This window comes from Corvus hawaiiensis, chromosome 2 (genome assembly GCF_020740725.1).
Source record: "Corvus hawaiiensis isolate bCorHaw1 chromosome 2, bCorHaw1.pri.cur, whole genome shotgun sequence".
NCBI lineage: Eukaryota > Metazoa > Chordata > Aves > Passeriformes > Corvidae > Corvus > Corvus hawaiiensis.
In genome coordinates this window covers 121,837,092-121,861,214 of record NC_063214.1, presented here as the reverse complement: position 1 = coordinate 121,861,214, position 24,123 = coordinate 121,837,092, and the positions used below count along the sequence as shown (strand labels likewise).

Genomic DNA, 24,123 nt, shown 5'->3' with positions numbered 1-24,123 from the left:
CCAGCCCAGGGGCCAGTGGCCTCTTGCCCCACCCAGACTGGTCTAAGCCATCTCCACCTTCCATGAGAGGAATTTTCATGTATCAGATCTGGCTCTGGACATGCAGCTCTCACACCCATCCTGCACATCCTCACTGCTGCCCAAGGACAACGAGTCAGGACAAAGCTGAACATGGTGAGTAAAAAACAAAAACTTTCCACAGCACATTTTGAGCACCACAACCGGAGTTTTTACATCCTCCCACTTTTGCAGAACACAACCATCCTTGGCTCTGGAGCAGAAGAAGGTTTAAGGTGGAAGTCACAATGTTTTCACCAAGTGAAGAGGGAACCTTGGCAATTCCTTGCTCAAATTCTGCCACATAAATCCTGGGACACACAAAGCTACCTCACAAACAGGCTTCAGGTAAATATTAAAAATCACCGCTGACAAAGGGTTATAAACATCATAAAGCTGAATGATCCTCTATCACTCCACCACCACCTCAAAAATAAAGCCCAAAACACCCAAAAAGCAAATCCCTGAGTACAACCTGATTCAAGTGAACAGAGAAGGCCCAGAGGTGAAACCTTCTGCCTCATTCCCTTTCCCAACAGCAGAACATCCACAGGGAAACCGGGACAGCCACATCCCAGGAGGGGAATTCCCTGCAGGAAAAAGGCCTCATTGCCACCACCTCCCTCCGTGGGATTTTCCACACAAATCAGAGTTGCTGCAGCACTGAGTGAACCTGCCCAGAACCCACCTGGGCCAGGCCCCTACTCCCAGAGAAACCTTCCATCCCAAAGAGCAGGAAATTGGGGAGTGAGACTTGGCCAACACAAACAGAACCAGCTGGGGACAAAGAGGCTGCTTGAACCTCTTTGAGAATCGCTGACCTGGAAAGCTGCTCACTGAATAAACACCTAATAAACTAATTAGGGAACTGGTTAATTAATAGTTAACTCATGAAAACGCTCCCTCCTGGAAATCACAAATCCAAACTGAGTTTGCAGACAGGAAAATGCTTATTTCTCATCCCAAATCCAAAGCTTCCTCTCCAAAAATGTTTCTTATCCACCCCTTGAAACAAACAGCAGCAAAACTTCCATACTTTTTATACAACACAGCAGCAAAAGAAGAGAATAAAGGAATAATTTTGGTTAATTAATTTTCTCTGCAGCTGAAAATATGGGTTTAGCAGCCTTTCCACCGTTATTGCCAACATCCCATCTCCAAAGGAACAGGAATCCCCAATTTAACACCAGGCCTGCCCCTCTCCTTGCTGAACCACCAACACTGGACAAGGAAATCGTCATTCCCACCATGATTCCCAAGTTCCTCATGTCCTTTTGGGGAACAGGGATGAGGAGAAGGAAGGGGGAGATCCAGGCTTGGGCTCTGCTCACAGAACCGTGCTGATGTGTTAACCCCAAAATCACTAAGAAGGTGCTTGTCATACTCAAGAACTGCTGAAGCAGCAGCTGAACAGGATATTTAAAAACAAAAAAAGATGGAATTGTGCACAATTTCCAAGCAGATTCCTCAGCTAAAGGGGGCTTCACTCCTGTTTTGTGCCCTGAGCCCAGCCCAGTCCACCCCAGTCCCACCTCCCAACACCAGTGGCCAAACTCGCAGCATTTGGGATCCTGAAGTTCTCCTTGCACTTTTAAAGAACCCAAAAGGCTTTGCCTTTGGAATAACCAGGAAAAACGGGAATTATCTTTACCTACAGGGACGCAGGGCTTACAGAAAGTAAAATACCCCAAATCAGCTCCACAAATCTCTGTTCTGGTGGCTTGGTTGGTTTGGTTTGCTTTTTTTTCTTTTTTTCTTCTCTATTTTTATTGAAACTTTGTACAGAAGTTTTGAAACATTTCCATACAATACTTTGAGACAGGACAAAAATGCCATGGTAAAGGAATGTAAACTGCAAGAAACACAGTCTGAAGTATCCAAATACTCTCTAATAAGAGTTTTAGTTTGAAGACTAATGCAGGAGGCAAAATAATATGCATACAGTATACAAAGAACAGTATACACAGGGCCAGCAATGCTAACTATGAAAATTTTGCATCAGATTTACTTCAAAGATTGATAGCAATATGATAATTCTATACACTAGACCAAAATTAATTTATCATACATCGTTTCTATGACAAAAAGCTTGTCATTAAGGACAGTAGCAACTTACAATATAATTAAGCTGTATTAATCTCATTAACACTTCTAAATCTATATTCCTACTACAGTAAAGGGTTTGGTTTTTTTTCAGTATATTGTCTTATAAGATCTTAAAAGACCTTTAAATAACACTTTACCAAAAGAGACCTGGATCCATTATAGTGATCTTATCTACATGCCCATTTGGCTTATTTCCAAAAAAACAACCAAGGGACAAGGAAAAAGGCAGGTTTCAAATGCTATATGATATCATTTGGTTTTGGTCTGAAATGTATTTTCGAGAGTTAAAAAAAAAACCAACAGAAAAAAGGCAGTTCATTAACTGGTATTTTATATAAAATCTGCAGAAAAATACAACAGCAACAAAACCCAAAAATACTTCACAGATATCTAAAAAAACATTTTCTCAGAGATACAAGGTAAAGCAGCATCACTTTGACACTGTGCTTTAGAAAACAAGATGATGAATGAAGAGACTGCTCGAGTGAGATTAGAAAATTTTGCTTTCTTCTTGAAGAAGACTACTAACATTTTGCACAGCAACTATTTTTATAACCACCTCATTTTAAAAACGTGTATTCCTAGACACAGAATTGTCATTTCACCGCCGGTTTTGCTCAAAGTGTCTGACTTTACACAGTGGAACTGAGAATGCCAAGTGTCACCAGATGTCACTATACCATGAGTTCAAGATTGGAACAGAAGTGAAGCAAATGCCTTGAAACCAACACCAGGAAAGAAATCAAAGAGAAAGTGTTTTGTAAACAAAACAAAACCACTTTGCAAAACAAAACAAAACAAAAATCAAAACCCCAAAAAACCAAGAGTTCAGAGATCTCACAGTGAAATCAGAAATTCTAATTATATATGTTTTACATTCTAGGACTACTCTTTACCTTAGGCCAATTAAAGCACATTAAACCATTTAATTATATACAAACATTTTCTTTAAAAAAAACAACAAAAAAAAAATTAAAACATTGCACAGAAGTCTGCTTTTAACATCACATAACAAGGTTAGTTTTATTTTCAAAACAATTACATTTAAGGGCACAGAACATACAGAATACCAAATTAACAGATGAGTAATTTTGCTTCTCTGTACATGCTAAATCCAAAGATTTCCTCGAGAAAGCTGGAGCTTGGCAACTCCGGCTTCTTCCATATCTCCTGTTCTCTGAAAGGGAGCAATTCCCAACACCTCCTCTATCTCAGGATTTAAAAAAATAGATATATTAAAAAAAATAAAGCTGTTTTAAAGTTGTAAGCATCTTCTAAGTGCTGGCAGAGTTCCCTGGGTGGCTCTGCCCCCTCCACTGCAACCTCGTGGAAATAAATCCTTTTCTCTCCTCGGTTACAGGGCTCATGACTCTCATCAGAAGTCTCATCCTGGCCCTTCTGGGATCAGGGAACACACAAGTGGAGAAGTAAAAAATACACAATATAAGGAATATACTGAAGGCCATTTTAATTTCTTACAATCTCGCACTGTTTCCTTTCCCTAAAAGCTAAACAGGAAAAATTATTTTTAAAAAACCAAAAACAACAAAAAAACCCCTCTAAACTTTGGCAGAGAATAGCATCAAATCACCATTAAAAAAAACTTAAATAAAAACAGTCTCCCAAAATGTATTAAACTCTCAAGAAGCCTCTTCTTTTTTATTTTTTTTTTAATTTTTTTCCTTTTTTTTTTTCTTTTTTTAAATAAAAGGCTTCTACTATTTCCAGGAGCAAAATTCAAATATCTTACCAGAAAAATAAGTTAAGGGAAATAACAAGAAGAAAAACAGCTGTCATTCCAAACTCAGTTTTCCAGGACTTGTCATCCTAAGATCAAGGCAATAATAAATAAACCCATTGCTGCAAGACAGAAGCACAACCAGCCCCACCCAGGGGGAGGAAGCCAGGCAACAAAATTCATGGAGCTGATTGTCCATCGTGGGAAACACTTTGTGGTTCTGCTGGACCAAAAAAATGGGCGTTTAACCCCAAACTCATCAACTTTCCCCCTCAGCAAAGGCTTGTTTACGCTATAAAAAATCCCTTCTCCTACACAAGGTCCTTCTCACCAGCAGGCAGCTTGCTTGGAACCTCAGAAACATCTCTATTTAGTAATGAAGGCCTTTTATTAAGTGGTTTTATGCAGCAAAGAACATCAGCAACTTCCAGGACCTCTATGACACAACGAGGCTGAAGAGGAGCACACAAAACACCTCGGAAACAGCTGATGAGAAAAAGCACTGGAGAAAGAATTTGCTTCAAAGCTTCACAATAGCAGGTCCAAAGATGGGGTGGGGAGGCAGATTAGTAATTGATGATGATCCTGCCTGCCAGTTATCAGTGTGATTAACGTGGCAGCTCGTTAGTGTAGCAAAAGGGAGAATAAATGAACTGGGAGATGGAGCATGTCGGGCTCCACAGTGCATTCGTGAAGGACTTGACTCCCTTCCACAGCCAAGGACGATTTCCCCATGGATCTGACTGAGCAAGACACTGGAATTCTGCCTGTTAACTCCTCCAAGTGTCCTCTTTGAGGAGCAAATGACTCGGGGAAGGGCAGAGGGATGAAAGGAGCAGGGAGAAGCCGCTGGAAGCACTGGAAGCGCCTCCTCCAGCCGTGCCTTCAGCTGCCCGCCCACGTAAGGCACCCTGGGGAACAGCACAGGGGGGCGATGGAGCCAAGCCAAAGGGTCCCTGAGCTGACCTGGCTTCCCAGGTGGTGGCAAAGCGCTGGACGTTGAGGGCAAGGAGGAGCAGCCTGGAAAATCCCAGCGCCAGCCGCTGCTCTGAAGTCGTGCCGAGTTCCCAAGGGACACGAGTCTCCTTCCCTGATGGGCCAAATCAGGCATTTGAGCCACATCCCAGCCTTCTCAAGAGGATATTGTTGGACTGAGAATTCTCTTTACCCTCTACAAGTCGTTATTTTTCATCCCACTCCAATCAAATGTTGCCCTAAATTATTTTATCCTGTGTGGAAACAATTCCCTACATTGGGCATCAAACCATCCCTCACAGCTCAGCCTGCTAATGAAGCAAATTGAGATGCCATTATTTCCCACACCAGGATTTCACCCTTGAATAGGATTTAAAATATTTTCCCAAACCAAGCTGTGGCCACACAAACCAGAAGAAAATGTGTCTCGTCCCATTGGTAGCAACATCAATACCAGGTATGGTGACTCCTCTCTACAAATATTGCAACAACACTCCAAGTTTTCCACTTTGGAGTAGTTCTACTTCCCAGCAGCAACAACTAAACCAAGTGGAGAAAGTGGGGCAGCTCAGCCTCTGGTGAAAGTTTTGGAATGAATGAGATTCAACTGATGTAAAAACACCACCAAAACAAACAAAAACACCCCAAAAATAGAAGTGAATCCTTTTATCTGAAAACATGTACTGTAAATTAGCTACTAAAAGCCATGTGGATGGCACCACTGGAAAAACAAACTTCCTCCAGCAGCCAAAAGCAGGATTGATCCGAATTTCATCTCTACAAAACCATTTCCCCCACAGGAATTGGTTCTTGTCTATGCACCAAGGAAACGTTGCTGGACCCCTGAACTGGTTTTGGTCCCTCTGCTCCATTTTGGCCCAGCCAGTTCGTGCTCCCTTGAGAGCTCAGGAGCAAAGAGAACTGGAGGAATTGTTTCCATGGAAAGCCTGGATATGACCACTCTGTCCTGGAGAGGGAAGGAGTTTAACACTGGAAGTGCAGCCACGCTGGGCTCTGCTCCCAAAACCAGGAGCCAGCTTGGCTTGGGGAAGGGTGAGAGCACCAACCTGCTGCACACACGTCCTCCACACCTTGGAACTGCTCATCCCTCTATCCTTCGGGAGAAAAGATCCTCTGGATCTGGAGACCTACAAATAGCTGTGACTGCCTGGGAGGAATGAATGGTTTTGGACAAATCCCGAGGACAGGACAGACCTCAATTGGCGACACAGATTGTGGCTGCACGCGCTCCCCGTCTCCTGACACCGAATGCCTCCGGATTGTTCTGAGGAGGGAGGGAATTTCTTCCCAGAAAGGTCACTCATGGGAAGGGGCTGCCCAGGGAGGGGGCGGAGTGCCCACCCCTGGAGGTGCCCAAGGACCATGGCACTCTGGGCTGGGTGACAGGGTGGGGATTGGGCAAAGCTGGAACTCAATGACCTGGGAGGGCTTTTCCAGGCTCAGGGATTGTGGGATTCCTCAAAAACCCAAAAAGGTTTGACAGGGTGAAAGGGGAAGTGGGAGAGGACGTGAGGCAAAAGGACTGTGGAAAACAAGGAGCACTTTCACCTCTCTCCCCCATTTCCCCTTCCTTGCCCGCCCAGTTGTTCTGCCCCTGCAGCATCGGGGCTGCAGGGATTCCTTGCAGGCACAGCAGAGGAAAACCCTTCTGCAGGGTGGAAAACAGCTTTTCAAGACATGCAAAGCCTCATGTTTCTCTTTTTCCCACGTGGTAGAACCTACAAACAGATTTTTCCCTAAAAAGAAGCTCATCCTAACAATGTCCTAAAGGTTTGGAGGCTGGGGAGGCTGAATGAATCTTTTTGGCCATTTACTGAAACTCAAGAAGCTCCACCCAAACTTGAGGAAAAAATTCTTTCCATGGAGGTGGCAGAGCCCTGAAACAGCTGCCCAGGGACATCGCAAACCCACCCTAAAAACTCTGGGATTCTTCACTATACTACAAACCCCACAGAAAGAATATTTCTTTTTCTTCCTCCTCCACTGACAGTTTATCATCTCCAGGCTTATTTTTGATTTCGTTTTGTTTTTTGGTTTTTTTTTTAAATACAGAAACTTTTCAGTACTGGAATTTACAGTGTATAAAAATCAAAAGACAAAAATTTCCTTACAAAGAATAATAAAAAGAAAGAAGGCAGAAAGATGCTAAGAGCTATCATGTTTTAAGTGCTATAAAATGAGACAAAACAGCTTCCTGTTGTTGCCAGAAGTGAAATGAGAAACTGGGGAAAAAAAAAGGAAAAAAAAGCAGTGAGTGTAATTAAAAAGTGCTAAGTTGGCCAAGGTAATATAGTTATTTTATAAATGTGCATCACAGCTCTGCATTTAAAAATCTTTTGACACAGCTTTAATCACTCAGATTTTACACATTGGTAACTGATTACCTGTTATCTGCACTTAGTGCTGACTGAGCTGTAACTGCCTGACTTCAAACACAGCCACCTGCCTGCCTTTGGTATATTTATACACAGAAAAACAAAAGGTTAGTGCTGCAAATGGAAAAAAAAAACCACCAAAAAAACCCAACACAAAAGGGAAAAAAAGAAAAAGCCACCACAGGACAGGTTCTGCTTTCAGCAGAGGGAGGACAACACATTTCAAATGGTCTCGAAATAGGCTAAAGCTGAGTTGATCTGACAATTATAGCGTAAACAATGCCTGGGTTGTGGTTATGTCGTTTGAAAAGAAAAGAAAAACCAAAAATCTCCAGAGACCTGTATCAACTTCTGTATGTTTAAGCCATACCCTTAAAAGTTCACTATTCACTCACAAAGAGAAGTAGACAAACATGAAGATTCCAAGAGAACAGACACAGACCAGTCCAGTATTTAGTAATAGTTTAACTTTTGGAGTCTCTTCCAGCATTTGTAAACAAACAGTCTCTTCCTCGACCTCCCGAACCACTCTCTTGTTTATGTTTTTACTTTTAAAGCCACAGAACCAATCTATGAATTTCAAATGTCTCTCCCTGTCGTCAGTCTCCTCCTCATGCTTTTTCTCCCCCATCAGGGCCGCCTGTCCGTTGGAATAACAATCCACGGGCGTCTCCACCTCGGAGTGGCTCACCGAGATCACCGGGTTGCTGTCATCCCTGCACGTGACCAGGAGGTTGATGTCCTCCGGCTTCACGTTTTTAATGTTCTCCTCCGACTTCCCGTTGGGAATGATGTGGTTGGCGTTCTCGTTGCACTTGAGGACGCTCTTCTCCCGCGCCTGGTACAGCTCCCCCTTGCCATCGCTCTCCGGCACTTTCCGCTTCATCAGGGCCCAGAACGTGGTGGTCCGGACCTGCTCCTTGGTGGGCGGTGGCGTGAGCAGGCTCACCACGACCGTCACGAACCCGGTGATCCAGAACAGGCCCGTGGCCACGTACATGTAATGGATGTCCTTGATGAAGCCGGGCCTGGTGTCCGGCTGGTTGCACTCGGGAGCGCGGTAGAAGAAGGCCAGGATCAGCCGGATGGCCCCCAGGACAAACCCAGCCATGCCGCCGTAGAAAGCGCCCTGCTCGTTGCAACGCTTCCAGAAGATGGCCATGAGGAACAGGGCGGCCACCGGCGGGGTCAGGTAGTCTGCGACCTCCTGGATGTACAGGTACATCTGCCCGCCCTGCATCTCCACGATGATGGGCACCCAGGCGATGCTGATCACCACCATGAAGGCCACGAAGACCCTGCCCACGACCATGAGCTCCCGGGAGGTTGCGCTCTTCCGGATGAGTTTGTAGACGTCGAGCGTGAAGATGGTGCTGGCGCTGTTGAAGATGGAGTCCAGGTCGCTCATCAGGGCGGCGATCATCACGGCCATCATGAGCCCGCGCAGCCCCACGGGCACCAGATTCATCACCAGGCGCGGGTAGGCGATGTTGGAGCAGCCGGCCCTGCTCCCACACACCTGGAAGCAGTGCTCCGGGTTGATGCAGGCGATGTCATCCACGAACAGGATGCGGGAGATCATCCCCGGCACCACGATGATGAACATGGGCAGCAGCTTCAAGAAGCCGGCCATGAGGGTGGAGCCTTTGGCATTAGCGATGTTTTTGGCGGCCAGAACTCTCTGCACGATGACTTGGTCAGCGCACCAGTACCACACTGAGGCCGGGGTCTGTCCCAGCAGAAATCCAGGCCAGGGAATGTCTTCGTCCGTCGGCTCACGCAGCATTTTAAGAGAGTCGGGCTTTGGGTTGACGTTGCAGGAGTTGGTGTTGGAGATGTTGTAGGTTAGGAGGATGGAGGTGATATTTGGTGTCGCCAACATGTACCTCCTTTTCACTTCTTCAAACCCACCGACCTCCGTGAGGCTTACGATCATGAGTGTGAGGGCCCCGATGATCATAAGCAGGGCTTGGAGGGTGTCCGTGTAGATGACGGCCACCAGCCCTCCGGTCACAGTCAGCAGCGCCGTCATTCCGATCAGCAGGATCACCGACAGGTAGAGGTTCCACCCTAGGGACTCTTGGATAAAAAGCGCCCCTGAATACAAGTCAACCGAGAGTTTGGTGAAGATATAAAGAAGTAGAGACAACGCTGCAAAATAGATTTGAATCCTATGCCCTCCGAACCGCTTGGACAAGTATTCGGGCATGGTGTACACTCCCGACCGGATGTAGACTGGCACGAAGACCCATCCCAAAAGCTGCAAAAGCATTAAGGCGTTGAACTCCCACGCGCCTACGGCGAATCCGCTCGCCGCTCCAGATCCTGCGAGCCCAATGAAATGTTCACTTCCAATATTGCTCACAAACAACGAGGCCCCGATAGCTACCCAGCTCATAGAACGCCCTGCCAAAAAGTAGCCACTCACGGTGCTCCGATTGTTTTTCCACATGGCAAAGAAACCTATGCACATTACAAGCACGAAGTACAGGGCCACAATGGCAATGTCTGCTGGCTCCAAAGCAGCCCTCATTTTGTAACCAAAAAGCCTTCGCTGACGTCCACTTCTCGCCCCCCAGCCAACGTCTCTTAAGCACCACGTGAACCAGTTTTAACCAAAATCAACACAGCGGGTCAAATTCTTTGTCCCTTGGTTTGCTGTCCTGATGCTGGTGGCAGTGGTACATTTACTTTTCTCCGCTTCTCAAATTTGGGAACTTAGCACGCACTTTTAATCCACATTCCACAAGAGCATCAGCCTTAACTCAGTTGATGTAGGAGAAATTCTTAGTTGCAGCTAAGTTTAGTGAGGCCTACTGTACCAACCCTGCAAGGCAGCAAAGACAAAAGACAAAGATTGAATTAGAGAGGAATTTCATGAAGTAATGAGAAAAAATTTGAAGTGTAGTAAAACAAATCACTGAACACCACAGATTTTTCCCCCTTTATATTTCCTGCAATCCATAACAGACATCATTAAATATTTGTAGGGCTAAGTGGTAAAAGCCTTTTAGGAGTCAACTTCAGTGGTTACAGGTACCTTCAGAGACGCAGCAATTCGGGAGGATTGAGCGACCCAAATTCCCCAGAACAAGGCAAGCAACAAAAATACATTTTCTTTTCCTTTACTCTGGTGTCTCACAAGTCTCCTTCTCAAGCCACTAATGAGATCTTCCTCTTTCAAGCAATGTTAGGAAAATAAAATTGAAGTAACTCAAATAACAACCACTACAGAGCCTGAACTTGGCTCAGCATTTCCTGCACTGCACCCCCAAATCCTGGGAGATCCTGGCACTACAGGATTGCGCTTGAGACACCAGCTGGCTGCTAGAAAAATCAAAGTGAGGTCACAGCGCTGTCAAAAACCAACATCCATTTCAAATCAGCTGGAGAATCAAGGTTACTCTGCAGGTTTTGAGGTGAGTTTGCTTCTGTCTGGGGTACAGATAATCACAGGGTTATTTTTTACTTGGAAAGCTCTCCATACACATCCATATGATCCAAGGGGAGAAAACATCTCATTCCAGCAAGTGGCAGAAGCAAAACTCCGCCTGACATCCCATTTTAGGGCCAGTGCCTCTGGATACCCACACCTGGGGTTTTGGGGGAGCACCAGAGACACAGGAGGGAACACTGGGTGGATTCTGGCAGCAGCCACAGCTGGGAGGATGCCAGGAAGCGCCGTTCCCAGCATCCATTCCCATCCCAGCATGGAGAGGTGGAAGGTATGGAGGCAAAGCTTTCCCTGCTGCTCTCTTCCCAAATTCCCAATCCCACCTGACACTCTCCCAAGGCATGTCAGGAAATAAAACTCATTTTGGCAAGCAGGACTGAAGCACTGGAAGTAGAGGGAAGGGGACAATAAAGACTTGGTGGCAGGGAGGTGAGAGAGGAAGGGGCACTGAGGAGCTGCATGGGGCTCCCTCACGGATTTGGGATGTGCTCCTGTCTCTGTTTATGTCTTGGGAGGTACCACAGAATCATGGAATGGTTTGGGATGGAGGGACCTCAAAGCCCATCCAGTGCCACCCCTGCCACGGCAGGGACACCTCCCACTGTCCCAGGCTGCTCCCAGCCCCAATGTCCAGCCTGGCCTTGGGCACTGCCAGGGATCCAGGGGCAGCCCCAGCTGCTCTGGGCACCCTGTGCCACAGCCTCTCCACCCTCTACCAACCCAAAACCTTCTAATGGGTTTAGAGAGTGCTGGACACAGGATTCTTCTATTTCCTACACCCAGTGGCCATGGGAAGGGAAGACCAAAGCAAAGAACAGATTCATTCTGAAGAGCAGCACACAAACCTTCAGCAATAATGAGATTATTACAGAAGGTGAGGAATGAGGTCTGACTCCACTCCCCTTCCCCACCCACTGGTAAAGGCATAAAAAACCCAACACTTTGTCTTTTTGCTGACCATAAAGTCTCACAAGTCCTACAAGCATCAGCTCCAGGCATCCCCTTCCAGTTCATTCTCTGGCATGAGGCTGAAGCTCCCATTCCATTAATTAATGATTAATACAGCCTGATAACATATTCTAATATTTGGCTGGTTTCTTGTTTAGCATCCCTGCCATATACTGGGTTTGTTTAAAGGGTCAATAAAACCATTTCAAGTTCCAAGAGAGTTAAGGTTGAAAATGCACATGTTTGTGTTGAAGGCAGCAACGATGCTGAGGTAAAAACGTGCAACTCCTCATCGATTTTAAAAATAGCTTCTAGAAAACCACAACTTCAGCCTTAAGGAGAAATCCACCATCGTGTCATTTGTATGATCCAGCTGTTTTTCAGGAGAAAAATAATTAAAAAAAAAAAGTAATAAGGGTTCCCCCCCAGCACCACGAACCCACTTGAGAATAGAGATATTCCTTCTGCTGGAATTACAGCCAATAATGAGAGACTAAGGAGCCATGGCACAAAACGGACTGATTACAGCACTGGGCTAAATTTATCATTCCTCAGAAGCCTCAAACCACAGATGTATTTTCAATTCTTCCACAGAAGAATTCACATTTCTCCCCACCCGCAAATACAGGAGTAGTTAAATGGTCTAATAGCTTAATCCAACCCAAAATTACAAACACTTCACATCAGATGACGCAATCAGAGCCAAGTTTAATGGACTATTCTTAGTTTTAAGCACTTTGGAGCAACACTTTAATAGTGTTGTGTCTTTTGCTATATTCAGCTAAATTTTCAACTATATTATGTTTATACCAAAACTCTAAATATTTGAAGGGAAAGGGAAGAAGAGATTTTACTGAGATATGATAAAAAGAAAAACTACTACACAGAAAACCAGAAGAACAGTAAGATAAAGAAATGGCAATAATTAATATTTTTAATGCTCTGCTGTCCTTCTCATTACTGAAAAATGTTTGATTTGAACTTGAGTTCATCCCCCACCATCTTCCCTGCAGGTTCACTGGTGACCTGTCAGAAGTATCCTCTAGAGCAATACGGAGAAATCACAAAAATAGCTGTTAAAACGAATTCTATTTGATACCAGAAGTATCCAGCTCAGAGTGTTTCTATAAACAGGGAAGCTGTGGCTGCCCCTGGATCCCCGGCAGTGTCCAAGGCCAGGCTGGACAGGGCTTGGAGCAGCCTGGGATGGTGGAAGGTGTCCCTGCCCTGGGGGTGGGATGGATGGGCTTTAAGGTCCCTGGGAATCCAAACCTCCTGTAATTCCAGGATCCCGACTTTCTGACAAGTGTGTCAGTCAGTATTAGATGCAGCTGCCCTCAAATAAATTGTGACATTCCTCGATTAAGTCACTTCAGCTCCAAGGGGCTCGTTCCAACCAAAATAAACAACATGTGAATTTCCTGGAGTGTTTTCCATAGGAAGATACAGCCAGACCATGCACCTGAAATAATCAAACTGCAGAGAGCTGAACCCTGCCCTTTGTCACCAACACCCGAGGTTTCTTTGCCAGGCTCAGTTTGCCTGAGCTGGAAGGTGGAAAGTTTTCAGCAGCCACCACAAATTTGCTGCACTGTCACTAAATTACAGCAGTGAAGTAGCTTCTTGTACCAGTTTCTTAGACCTAATTCCAAAATAACCCTGGAACTTTTCTTCATTAGGAAAATGAGACTCGTCCCTCTGAACTTTCAGCAAGTTCTGACCTCAAGTCTTACAAAGGACTTTGGAGATGCCCCATGTGAGTTTAATCCTGAGTTATTAGAACAGTGAACATTGTGGCACTAACAGAGGGGAAAAAAAAAAAAGAAAAAAAAGGCAGAAAGACAGTGCTGCTGCCAAGGACTGGGAATTTTCTTCCCTGAGGCTGTTTTCTGGCTGGATCCTATCAAAGACACAAAACAATGTGCTTCCCTCTTGTCTGGAGATAGAGGCTGCAGCTCTGGTGAAACAATGCATATGTCTCTCCAACACCCAGCCTGTTCCTTAAGGGGAAAAAAAATCCCAAGCAAGTCCCTGAAGAGAAATTTCATAATGTGAAGCAGACCCAGGGTGGGATTTTGAGGAGAAATTTGTACGATTGTTCTAAAGGAAAACTTTCTCCACAGTGCTTTTCTAATAAAATGGGTGTTTAAAACACGCCGGAGTCCAACTGCTCCAGCTCTGAAGCCACTGTTTGTTCTCAGCTCCGCTGGGTTTTCGGCAGATGGGAAGTTTCTGAGCTGACTTCCCTTTTCTCCTCAGCAATCCCAATGTTTTAAGGGTTAATTTGGGGGTGCAGATGCCCACCTATCCCACAGGAGTGTCCGCTGTTAGCAAATTAAGTACTTTGTTCACAGACTATTTCTTGGAAGTAACATTCTCCCTCTCCACCTTCAAGCAGGAGTATTTGAACTCAGACCTGCAGCACTTTCCCTACTGAACAGCTCTGTTGTGTGGAAGAAAACTGTCCAGACTGCCAGGACCATGGAAAATATTAACTCCCTGCCACCAAAAAAAGTAATAAATAACAGAAGTCTCGTGCCTTGAGCAGGGTCTGTACCATGTCCAACTCCCTGAGTGTGTTTCCAGACTCCTTGCCCTCCTGCCATGGACACACCAGTGAATTCCTACCTGTCCACTGCTCCACAGTAAACACACAGCAGCCTCAGGGAAAAAAACCTCTCAGGACAAAAAAAAAAAGGAGGAAAAGCTCTGTTCCATTTACTGCAGCACTCCAGAACACAAAAAAGGAGCACTGAAGCTTTTCATGGAGTAAGTGATACATAAATTATGTAGCACATGCCCTTGAGGAAGCAGGGGCTATCCTTGGCTATCCTCAGCATCCAGGGCAGCAGTTCCAGGTTTTTCCCTGAAAACCAGGAGCTGGGGCAGAGGAATGTGCCAGGAACCCCCCTGGGACAGACAGGGAAGGCAGCAGCTGACCTGAAGCATCCAATAAATAACTTGAGCTGCTGGGGATGCCAGGCCAGACCTGAACTCAAGAGGCTGCAGCAGGACACATTTCCACGGTACCTGAGCCAACCTGACTGAACCTGTTGGTCACGCTCTGCATGGTCCCCACATCAACCTCCTGCTGGCCTGGAGAACACAGGAGCCAACTCCAAAAACCACCACTACCAAAAAAATCCAATCTGAGGTGCAAGGATCAAGTCACTCACTCAAAGGAGCTGTTATGAACACGTCATGAACTTTTGTTTTGGTCAGGAATCACTCCAGCTCTGGTCTTCGTTTTACTGCAGCATCACAAAAAAGCAGCTTGTTCCAGCATAAATTCTTCTTGATTCTTTTTTACACAATTGCTGAGGGAGACATGAGAGAAATAAGTGACCCCAGAGCAAGAGACAGAGAACTCACTGCATCTCCCAGTCAGAAATGGGATGTACAGTGGACAATTCCAGAGCAGAAACTGGAGTGATGCGAGGCCATTGGGAGCTCATGGGAGCGACACTGTTAGAGCAGGACATAATTTATTAGTCATTTTTGGTTTTTTTTTAACCATTTTCCCCCCTCATCTCAAGCAAATACACCCACTCCAGTGTCCCACCAAGTCACAAATGAAGGAGGGGGGAGCAGGCAGAGGAAGGACACTCCAGCACCCCGTGGACACAAGAGAAGCTGCAGCCTTGGAAGCAAGAGAAGATGGATGTTTTCTGAATCTGCATCACCCTCCCCGAGCCACTTCATGCCACTGCCTGTGACATTCACACTTGGCTGGTTCCCTTTGCCAAGAGCCAGTCCCCAGCACTCCAGCAGCAATAAGGGACTCATTTGCTTCCACTGTTCTTCCCGAAACTCCAAACACCTGCGGGGGAAGCGGGGTGAGCTGGGGACAGAGGGAAGGAGATAGAAAGTCCCTTTTTATCTGTTAAAATACAAAGACACCAGAAAGAAATTCTGTCTTCTCCAGGCCTACCTAGACATGATGTAGCATCTCATCCAGGTCTTGAGATTAATCCACCAATTAACAATTTAAAGAAAATAAGGAGTTAATAATTTCCTTTTCCCCTTGTCAGCCTGAAGAATTGGCTTATGTTTCCATGGATGACAAATGTTATCTGGAGGAATTTCCACATGGAAAGGAACTGGAAGGGGCTGCCCAGGGAGGTTTGGAGTCCCCAAGAAAGGCCTGGAGGTGGCACTCAGTGCTCTGGGCTGGGGACAAGGTGAGCATTGGGCACAGCTGGGCCTTGATGGGCTGGGAGGGCTTTTCCAGCCTCAGGGATCCTGGGACTCTGTGAAGGGAACACAAACTGCCAAGGAACTGGGCCACTGCTCCCTGGGAAATCAGCAGAACCCTTCCTGCCTCACCAGCAGCTCCAGCAGGGCCCTCCTGAGCTCAGTTTGCCACCACAAACCCCAGCCCTGAGCAAGGAAACCACAGAGAGGTGATGTTCACCCCTCCACAGGGTACAGGTCTTTTCCACAGGAACTGAAAGCAAAAGAGGCAGAGACAACCCAGCAGCCATGTGGTCAACTGCAAGATCAAGGGCACCAGAGGGCAAACTGGGAACACCAGACATTTCCAAGGAAGTAGGAAGGGGCTGGCAAAAACTGGAAGGTTCTGGCATCACACAGCACCAGGCAGGATTTCCCTGCCAGGTCACACTGCACTGGAAGGTGCAGAAGGACACCGAGCCCCAAGGCTCAAATCCCTTCTTTCGGCAACCCGAAATCCATCAGCACAAACATTTCAGTGCCATGGCAGGAATGAAGGAGATGACGTACTTGGTGACAGAACAGCAGCAAGAGAATGGGGCAAACAAGCCTAAAGAGCCAAGAATTTGATTTCTGGAGTGGATTTGGGACCACTTCAGTTCTCTGGACAAAGTTATCACCTTTTTAGAAGCAAAGATCAGAAGCGCTACAAAATTTCTGCCACTACTGAAGATGCCCCTTTAGTTCAGCTGGAGGTTCAAAGACAGGATCCAGCTGGTGGTGATCACCAGGCAGCAGGAACTGGATAATCCCAGCCTAAAAAATGGGCTGGTTCATCCCATTTGAGGAGGATTTGGGCTGGGAGAGTGCAGGAGTTACTTGAGAAATGAGAAAGAAGCAGTGGCAGTCCCCATGAAACTGGGCAAGACACCAGGTGGAAATTCTACTTCAAATTTCTAGGAAGCACGAAAGAAGAAAATAAAACCAGACTCATTAAGCTTATTTAGGACTTCCCCAAATTCCCATGACATTTATGGCTGCCCACAATCTTTGGAAGAATATAAAGCAGCACAAGGATTATTGATAGGTGACACAGAAGCTCAGGATCATACATAATCCAAGAATTTGAGGCTCTCCAAACTTCCCAGTCAGCTGGGTGCTGTTGCAAGACTCTGATCCTTCTTGGAGATTTCAAGACACCAGAACCAGAGTTCAATAAAATTCTGTTGGTTATAAAACAATTAATGCCAATTACACAGCTTGATGCACAATATCTGTATTAGAAGCTACCAAACACTGATTTCTTTTTCTGAAACACCAATTCCATTGAACACATTCCCTCCCTGTATCCATCCTCTGCATGGACCTGGCTTTTAATAATTCCTTAGATATGTGCAGGGCTGAACACAAGGATTGGCTTGCAAGTGCACAAACCAGGATTCAAAAATAGCAGAACAACAGTTCTTATGCAGTTCCTCAATCCTATTTCTTGGGTTAATGACCCTCGCTTTACACCATCCACTTCCTTCCTGCCCTTCTCCTCACCAGGGCTGATGAATTTTCTTTAGAATCTCATTTTTAGCACCAATGTTTGCACCAGTGCTCCCAGAGGACAGGTCCTTCACCCCTTGTCTTACTTTCCACATATTTACTTTCTGTTTTTCCTGTTCCACTTCTTCATAATTAGTTATATTTTGCATCTCTGTTTTTATTTTTCCCTGCTTTCCTATTTTTATCAGCTCCACTGGGGCTATTCCTGCTGCTCCACAGGGCAGGAATTTTTCTAGGGAATAACCTGGTGCCCAGAAGTTCCTGCTGCCCTCAGGTAAGGGACACAGAGGGTGGGATATGAAGCTCTACCAAGTAACTGCTTCCCCACAAACTGCTCTTCCATCATCCCAGATCTGCAGCTGGGGAGGTGTGGGTGGCTGTGGCTCCAGGAGTTACCAGCCTGCCATGGATGGAGCCTGACAGATCATAGAACCATGGAATGGTTTGGGTTGGAAAGGACCTAAAAGCCCAGCCAGTGCCAACCCCTGCCATGGGCAGGGACACCTTCCACTGTCCCAGGCTGCTCCAAGCTGGCCTTGGACACCTCCAGGGATGGGGCAGCCACAGCTTCTCTAAGCAAAGAAAAAAAAAGTAAGATAAATTACTTGAGCAACAGCTCAATGACTCCCAAAGCAATTTTTGTGTGGCAATTTTGGTTCTGGGACAAGGGAACTGGAGACATCAGCTCCTGAAAGAACACACAGAGGAAAACCAGAGCTTCCATCATTCCAAAGTATGGAATGTATGAAGATCAGGGGACAGAAAGCACAAACACACATGAGGTGAAGGAGCAGCTTCTCCTCAGTGTTACAATGGACAACTCTTACAGGAGTCAGTCACGTTCCAGGGGTTTCCAACAATGGAGAGCAGCAATGCTGCTTCAACACAACAGGTTCTCCTGCCTTCTTTCCCAAGAGTTAAGGGACAGAATCTGCTCCATGCTGAAGTTTAAAAACACCTCCCTGTTCACAGACACAGGGAACACATCAGGAACAAAAGCCAACCAGCCAGAGTTTTAACTCAAAGGTTAACCCCCACTGCTGTCCCCTGAAGAGGGACTGGCCAAATCCCACTGAAATCCCACCAGGGGCCTGCAAGGAACTGAAACTAGACTTAAATTATTTTGTAAAAGAGAATAATCCTCTATGTCCCTTCAGACCCACTTATCCCACACTTGGCAAAAATTCTGGCTCTTCCAAGACTGAAAATGTCAAATATCAGGCAAGAGGGTATCGTTCCCAAATGCTATGTGCGTCACACCCTTCAAAATCCAGTTCTTCCTATGGAATGCTCAAGGCACAAAACAAAAAGGTGACTCCTCCAGAGGAGAGTCAGTGCTGGATCTTGTTGTTTTCTGATCTTGCCTTTTAGTTCCAAGGCTTTGGTCTCCTTTCCAGCACCACCCCCGACTCCAGGATCCCTCCCTGCCAGGCTGAAGAGCCTGTTCCAGCCTCCTAAAAACCTCCAGTGGGAACAGAGGAAAAAAACTTTGGTGTAATTTCAACCTGCTCAGTTGGGAAGAGGGGTGGGGAAGGTGCACAATTGCACTGGAAGAGCAGGTGGTTCACCAGAAAGGAAAGGAAATAAAATAAACCCAGGATCTTCCTGCTTCATTCTCCCCCCTCCTTCCTGGCAACTGAGACATCAAAAGCCCAATTGCTGCAGCTACCTACACAGCAATTAAGGGGAATAGTCAAGATGTCAAGCAACACTACTGCCCATTTACTTTGGCTTTCCCAAAATAGCCAACAATCTCCACACAGCAGGTAGAGAATTTTGGAAACACGGAAACCCACTCCAAAAGCAACAACCAGCTGCTGAAGACAAGTTGTGTTGTGAGAACATGGCTGGAGAAATGAGAGCCCACATTCACTGCAGGATTATTATTGTTATTATTTGGAGGTGCCCAAGGCTGGGTTGGACAGGGTTTGGAGCAACCTGGGGTAGTGGAAGGTGTCTCTGCCATGTGGAACAAGGTGATTTTTAAGATCCCTTCCAACCCAAACCATTCTGAGATTCCAGAGATGGGTGGATGGGTCTCCTAGTCCAGGTATATGCTGAGAAAAAGGTGATTATGTTTTAGGTTATGACACTGTGTATTTGAACTTTGTCAGAGGTGAAGATGAGCACACTGCTAATGAAATATGGATAAATTTCCTCATTTTTACTGAAATACTTGAAGGTATTTACAAAGTGCCCAGTCAGTTCCAGTTACTAAGTGGTGCTGTTGAGGACAGGTGTCCCTGTGCTCTGCTCTCAGTGACAAGGTGAGGATCAGTCACAGGCTGGACTCGATCCTGGAGGTCTTTTCCAAGCACAGGGACTCTGGGATTCCCACACTGTGCCCAGTGCCCTCGGAGGTCTGGCATTGCCACCCCACGGCCGCTCTGCACAACGGCCCCGGAGCAGCAGGAAGCCATTTCCAGCTCTTCCTTCCTTCCCTTTCCCCCTCACTTCCTTCCCCAGGCTCCCAGGGAGTTTTAGCAGCAAGGGGAAGCCTCCCTGCAGAGCTCTGCTCTCCCAGCCAGCGAGAATTCCTGCGGATTCACTCCTGTGGATTCCCTGCCGAAAGTCCTGCCCTGCTACAATCCCCCCACTCAGAGCCAAATTTCCTGGGAGAAAATCGGGAATCCTTAGAAACTCAGCTTTTGTCATGAGCAGGGAATTCAGGCCATGGACAGCTGTGTTTGCATTTTGCACCTTCACCTCCAGCACAGCTGCAGGGCTTGGCTGGGGCCACTGAGGGCAGGCAACGCTTGGTTTGCAAACACCTGGACACTGCTGATAACAAATGTGATAACAAACCCAGCCCCCCTCAGCATTTGTTCCTTCCATGCTGCAGTGTGGAAAGCAACACCATGGGCAAAATAAATCATTTCACCTCACTGTGCTCACACCTTTCTTTGCCCAAAACATCTCCTCCATAAACTCACACACAGCAACACAAGTCCCTCACCCTCCAAACACACCACAGAGTAGTGGGGGGTTATTTATTTCGGGGGTGCTTTTAGGGCTTTTATTATTGTTTTCCCAACTGGGGGCTCTGCTGATGAAAAGCTGTTTATATACAGAGTGTATAAAATATCCCGTGTTTTAGTATATTAAAAATATACAGTGGTTTTAGTCCCAGTCCATTACCTCTCACAAAACAGGACAGAGAAGGACTGCTCAGCTTTGATTTCAGAATAAAATCCTGACTTTTTGTGTGGACTTTTTGTGTCTGTGACGTTTTGTAGACAACCAGTGACAAAGGCTGGAAAGTGAAACCAGTGCGAAGTCAAAGTTTTCGCTCGTGCCCCTGCCATTCCCAAAGCTCTTGGGCGTTGCGTTTTTAAGGCACAAAAGGAGAGCTGAAGAGGCTCTGGAATCTGCCAAGCCTGAGGAGAGCATCGGGCAGGATGGATGGGATGTGCTGGCCCCGGGACCCTCCCAACAGACTCCAAAGGGAAGCCACACACAGGGAAAGAACGGGAAAGGATCCCTGACTTGGACACGAGCAGGGCTGGGGAGCAACAGGGTTTAAAGTAACAAAAAATGAACTGGAGGGACTTTTTCTGCCTGGATCTCTGAGAATGCCAAGGGAACTATGAAAAGAAAGTTGTGGGTGGGGAAAACCCCACAGAAGCACCAAGTTTGCCTCTGAAGAGAGGCAGCAAAGTCTTCCAGGCTGAGGTTTGCACCAAGCTGCCAGGGAGTTCCGAGAAGTTCAGGACAAGCCCTAAAGCACAGGAAAGCCAAGTGACAAGGGTTTGCTGTTGTGTTTTTTTTGGGTTTTTTTTTTTTTTTTTTGAGGGCAAGGGAGCTGCCACAGGTGAGGAAGGACATCACAGACACCAAGAGAAGAGTCAGCACTTGCTCAGACAGCACCAGGACACACAGCCACCACAGAGGGACTGACGGGGCAGGACAGGGAGCACCTGCCCAGGAGCTGTCACCGGTGTGGAAAAGCAATACCATTTCTTCTTCTACAGGAAGGAGTGGTAGAGTCACTCCAGTATTTCAGAGCGGCTTTATTAGCCCCATATTTTGCTTCATTCAATTCAGTATTACAGCCAGGATTATACACAGCTTACAGGGGTCATTAGAGCAACCCCCCAGGCAAGATCCAGCAGCACCACGGAGCATAAAACCACTACAGAAAACATCTCCAAGTGTTCTCATGGCACAAGAAAGGCAGGAGCAGCCAAATATTGGGACATGAAAAAGCACCCAGATCTGGTGTGCTGAAAACAGCATAAAAATAGAAGCAGACAGACAGACTCCAAATTTTAGACTTACAACAAGGGTGGGTTAAAAACACCAGCACAAACTGAAATGTTTGGACATAATCACAGAGCTAAAAAAAAAACCCTTAAAGGTACACCCATCTGGAAAGAACATGCTGGAGAGTCCAACTTCAAAGAGGCAAAGGTTGCAGATGTTAAATCCCGAGTGCACTGATGCTCATTAGAAGCATCTACCAGCTAAAAGCTTATCCCTGCATCTCCGTGCTCACATCCTAGAAACCAGAGAGCCTTTCCAGCAGAGAGCACTCCATGGCATCCTTTCAGAGAAGTCAGTTTATTCCTGCCTCAGTATTATGGCAGATTTGCTACGCTTGCTGTCCTGCCCTGCATTCCGAGTGCCTGCCTGGCTTAAAGCATCTTCCACATCACCAGCACGGCTACAAAAAGCATCTCTGCCTCATCCACCCATAGGGAAAGGTGTGGAAAGGAACAAAAAATTCGGAAAAAAATTATATGTTGACAAGCAAGTGGAAAAGCAGCGTTTTTTTGCCCGGGTGAGCTGGTGCAGCAATGTCACCCGGCTTTCTCCCTGCTGCTGTGTTTCTCCACTAGAGGACCCAGGTGAGATGTCTCTACTACAGCTTCTGCAGCTAAACCACGGGGAAAAATATATTAAAAAAAAAAAAAAAAAAGCAACCAGCCAGCCCCGACATGTGGATGGTCCATGTAAAATGAATGGAAATGTACTAGTGCATGCGGCACACCAGACGTGCTCCCGTAATTCCCAAAAACCCACGGCCACGCTGCTGAGCTGCTGCTGCTCGGTGGGAAATTGTGCTGGTTGGAATGAAGGGTAAATCCCAGAGTATCCACGCCGGGCTGGATCAGAGGGCTCCAGCCCAGCACAAGTGCTGCTACATTCCCACACCAGCAGTGCTGGAAAACAGCACATAAACAAAGGCTATAGAAGGTACTAGAGAAGGGCCAGTATCAGCTGTTATTTACCAAATAAACCTCCCATCCACACGAAGATGTCCCTATTTTATTATTATTTTTACGCACACACATCCCCCATTCTCCCTCCTTCCCCCACGTATTGACTCAGCTCCTGCCGAATGGGAAGAGCATCATTTAACCGAGCTCTGTTATCACCGCGCTGCCAAAAAACAACGGCAGCGGCTGCTGCCACCCCCAGCGCCCCTTCCCGGGGGCGATACGGCCCAGCCTATCGGCCCCGCTCAACTGGTGCGGGCAAAACCCCATCCTTGGCACTTCCCTGGCACACGGGGGGGTTAGGTGGCACCCCGTAGTTGGGAGCTGGCTGGAGCGAATCCTTGCTTTTCCCCTTTTCCCCAGCCCCAAGGCTTCCCGGAGCCGAGGGGACCCGAGGAGGTGCCCGGTGATGCCAGCGCAGGTGCGGGGAGGGGGATGGAGAGCGCTGGTGCTGCAGAGGGAGAGGGGGATGCGCTGGCAGGGGCATGGGAAGGGCCGGGTTCACCTGCTCCAGACACGGAGGGAGGGGATGGGCAAGGAAAACTGCATCTCTGTCGCCCGGAAAGCGTGGGATCTGCTTACCTGCGGACCAGAGGGGAGGGGGAGAGAGGGGACTGCGGCTCGGGGGAAGCAACTCAGCCAGGTCTCCGAGGGCGCGGGCAGGGAAGGGGCGATGGGCGAGGGGCCGGAGCGCGGAGGAAGCCCCGCGGAGCCCGGGACACGCTGCGACACTGCGGGCGACAGGGCCGGCCGGGCCACGCGGTGCGGCGGGGACAGCGGGCACCGAGGGGACACCGAGGGGACACCACGGGGCAAAGGGGGGGGGGTGTCTGCGAGTCCCACCTGCCTCCCTCCCCTCCTCCCGTCTCCTCTCCCTCACTCACCCTCTGCATGGCTTTCAGGATCAAAGCCAGTTCATAGCGGGGCATCTTAGAGCTGGCAGTGGCGGGAGGAGCGGGGCACGGGGTGGGGAGGAGGGGGCTGCGGCAAGGCCGGAGAGGAGGAGCAGGGGGGACAGGAGGAGGAGGAGGAAGGCGCGTCCCGGCGCTGTGGCGGCTCCTTCCCGCGCGGCTCCCGCGGCTCAGACGCCCGTGCGGCCAGGGGCGGCGCGGCTTAAAGGGGGCAGGAGCTGCGCACGCTCGACCGGGCTGGCCCTGCCCGCGCCAAGCGCCGCCCCCGCCGGGCCGGGGCTGCCCCGCACCGCGGCCTGAGGGCCGGGACCCCCGCGCGGGCACGGCCGCGCCGAGCCGGCACTCCCCGCCCCCCCTCCTCGCTGCCCCCGCGGCCGGCACCGCCCCCGGCCCCGCCGAACCGCCCGATCCGCCCGAGCCGCCGCCGCCGCCGCTGCAGGGAGTGGAAATTTCCACTGCGCCGCCCCTCGCTCCCCCCGCCGCGCTCGCAGCCGGCCGGGGCCGCGCACGGAGCGCGAGGGGGGGCCGGGGCTCGCGTGTGGCCCGCGCGTGGCGGGGGCGGCTCGGGCCGCGCCGCGCGTGTGGGGCACCCCGC

General features: G+C 47.9%; 2 protein-coding genes across 2 annotated transcripts in view; both read right to left on the bottom strand.

Annotated features, from left to right (window-relative positions):
- MRPS6 (mitochondrial ribosomal protein S6) overlaps window positions 1–23,617 on the bottom strand; it is a 43,590-nt gene extending 19,973 nt beyond the window's left edge. The window contains exon 1 of the mRNA XM_048291431.1: window positions 23,502–23,617. Coding sequence (XP_048147388.1) covers window positions 23,502–23,546 — 45 coding nt within the window. The 5' untranslated portion in view covers window positions 23,547–23,617. The remainder of the gene's footprint in view (window positions 1–23,501) is intronic.
- Window positions 1,769–23,589, bottom strand: SLC5A3 (solute carrier family 5 member 3). Its single transcript, XM_048291419.1, has 2 exons — window positions 23,502–23,589; window positions 1,769–10,099 (listed from the first exon to the last, which is right to left on the bottom strand). Exon 2 carries the CDS (start codon window positions 9,803–9,805, stop codon window positions 7,664–7,666), a length of 2,142 nt encoding a protein of 713 aa, XP_048147376.1. The 5' UTR covers window positions 9,806–10,099; window positions 23,502–23,589; the 3' UTR covers window positions 1,769–7,663.
- Window positions 23,618–24,123: the final 506 nt, after the last annotated feature.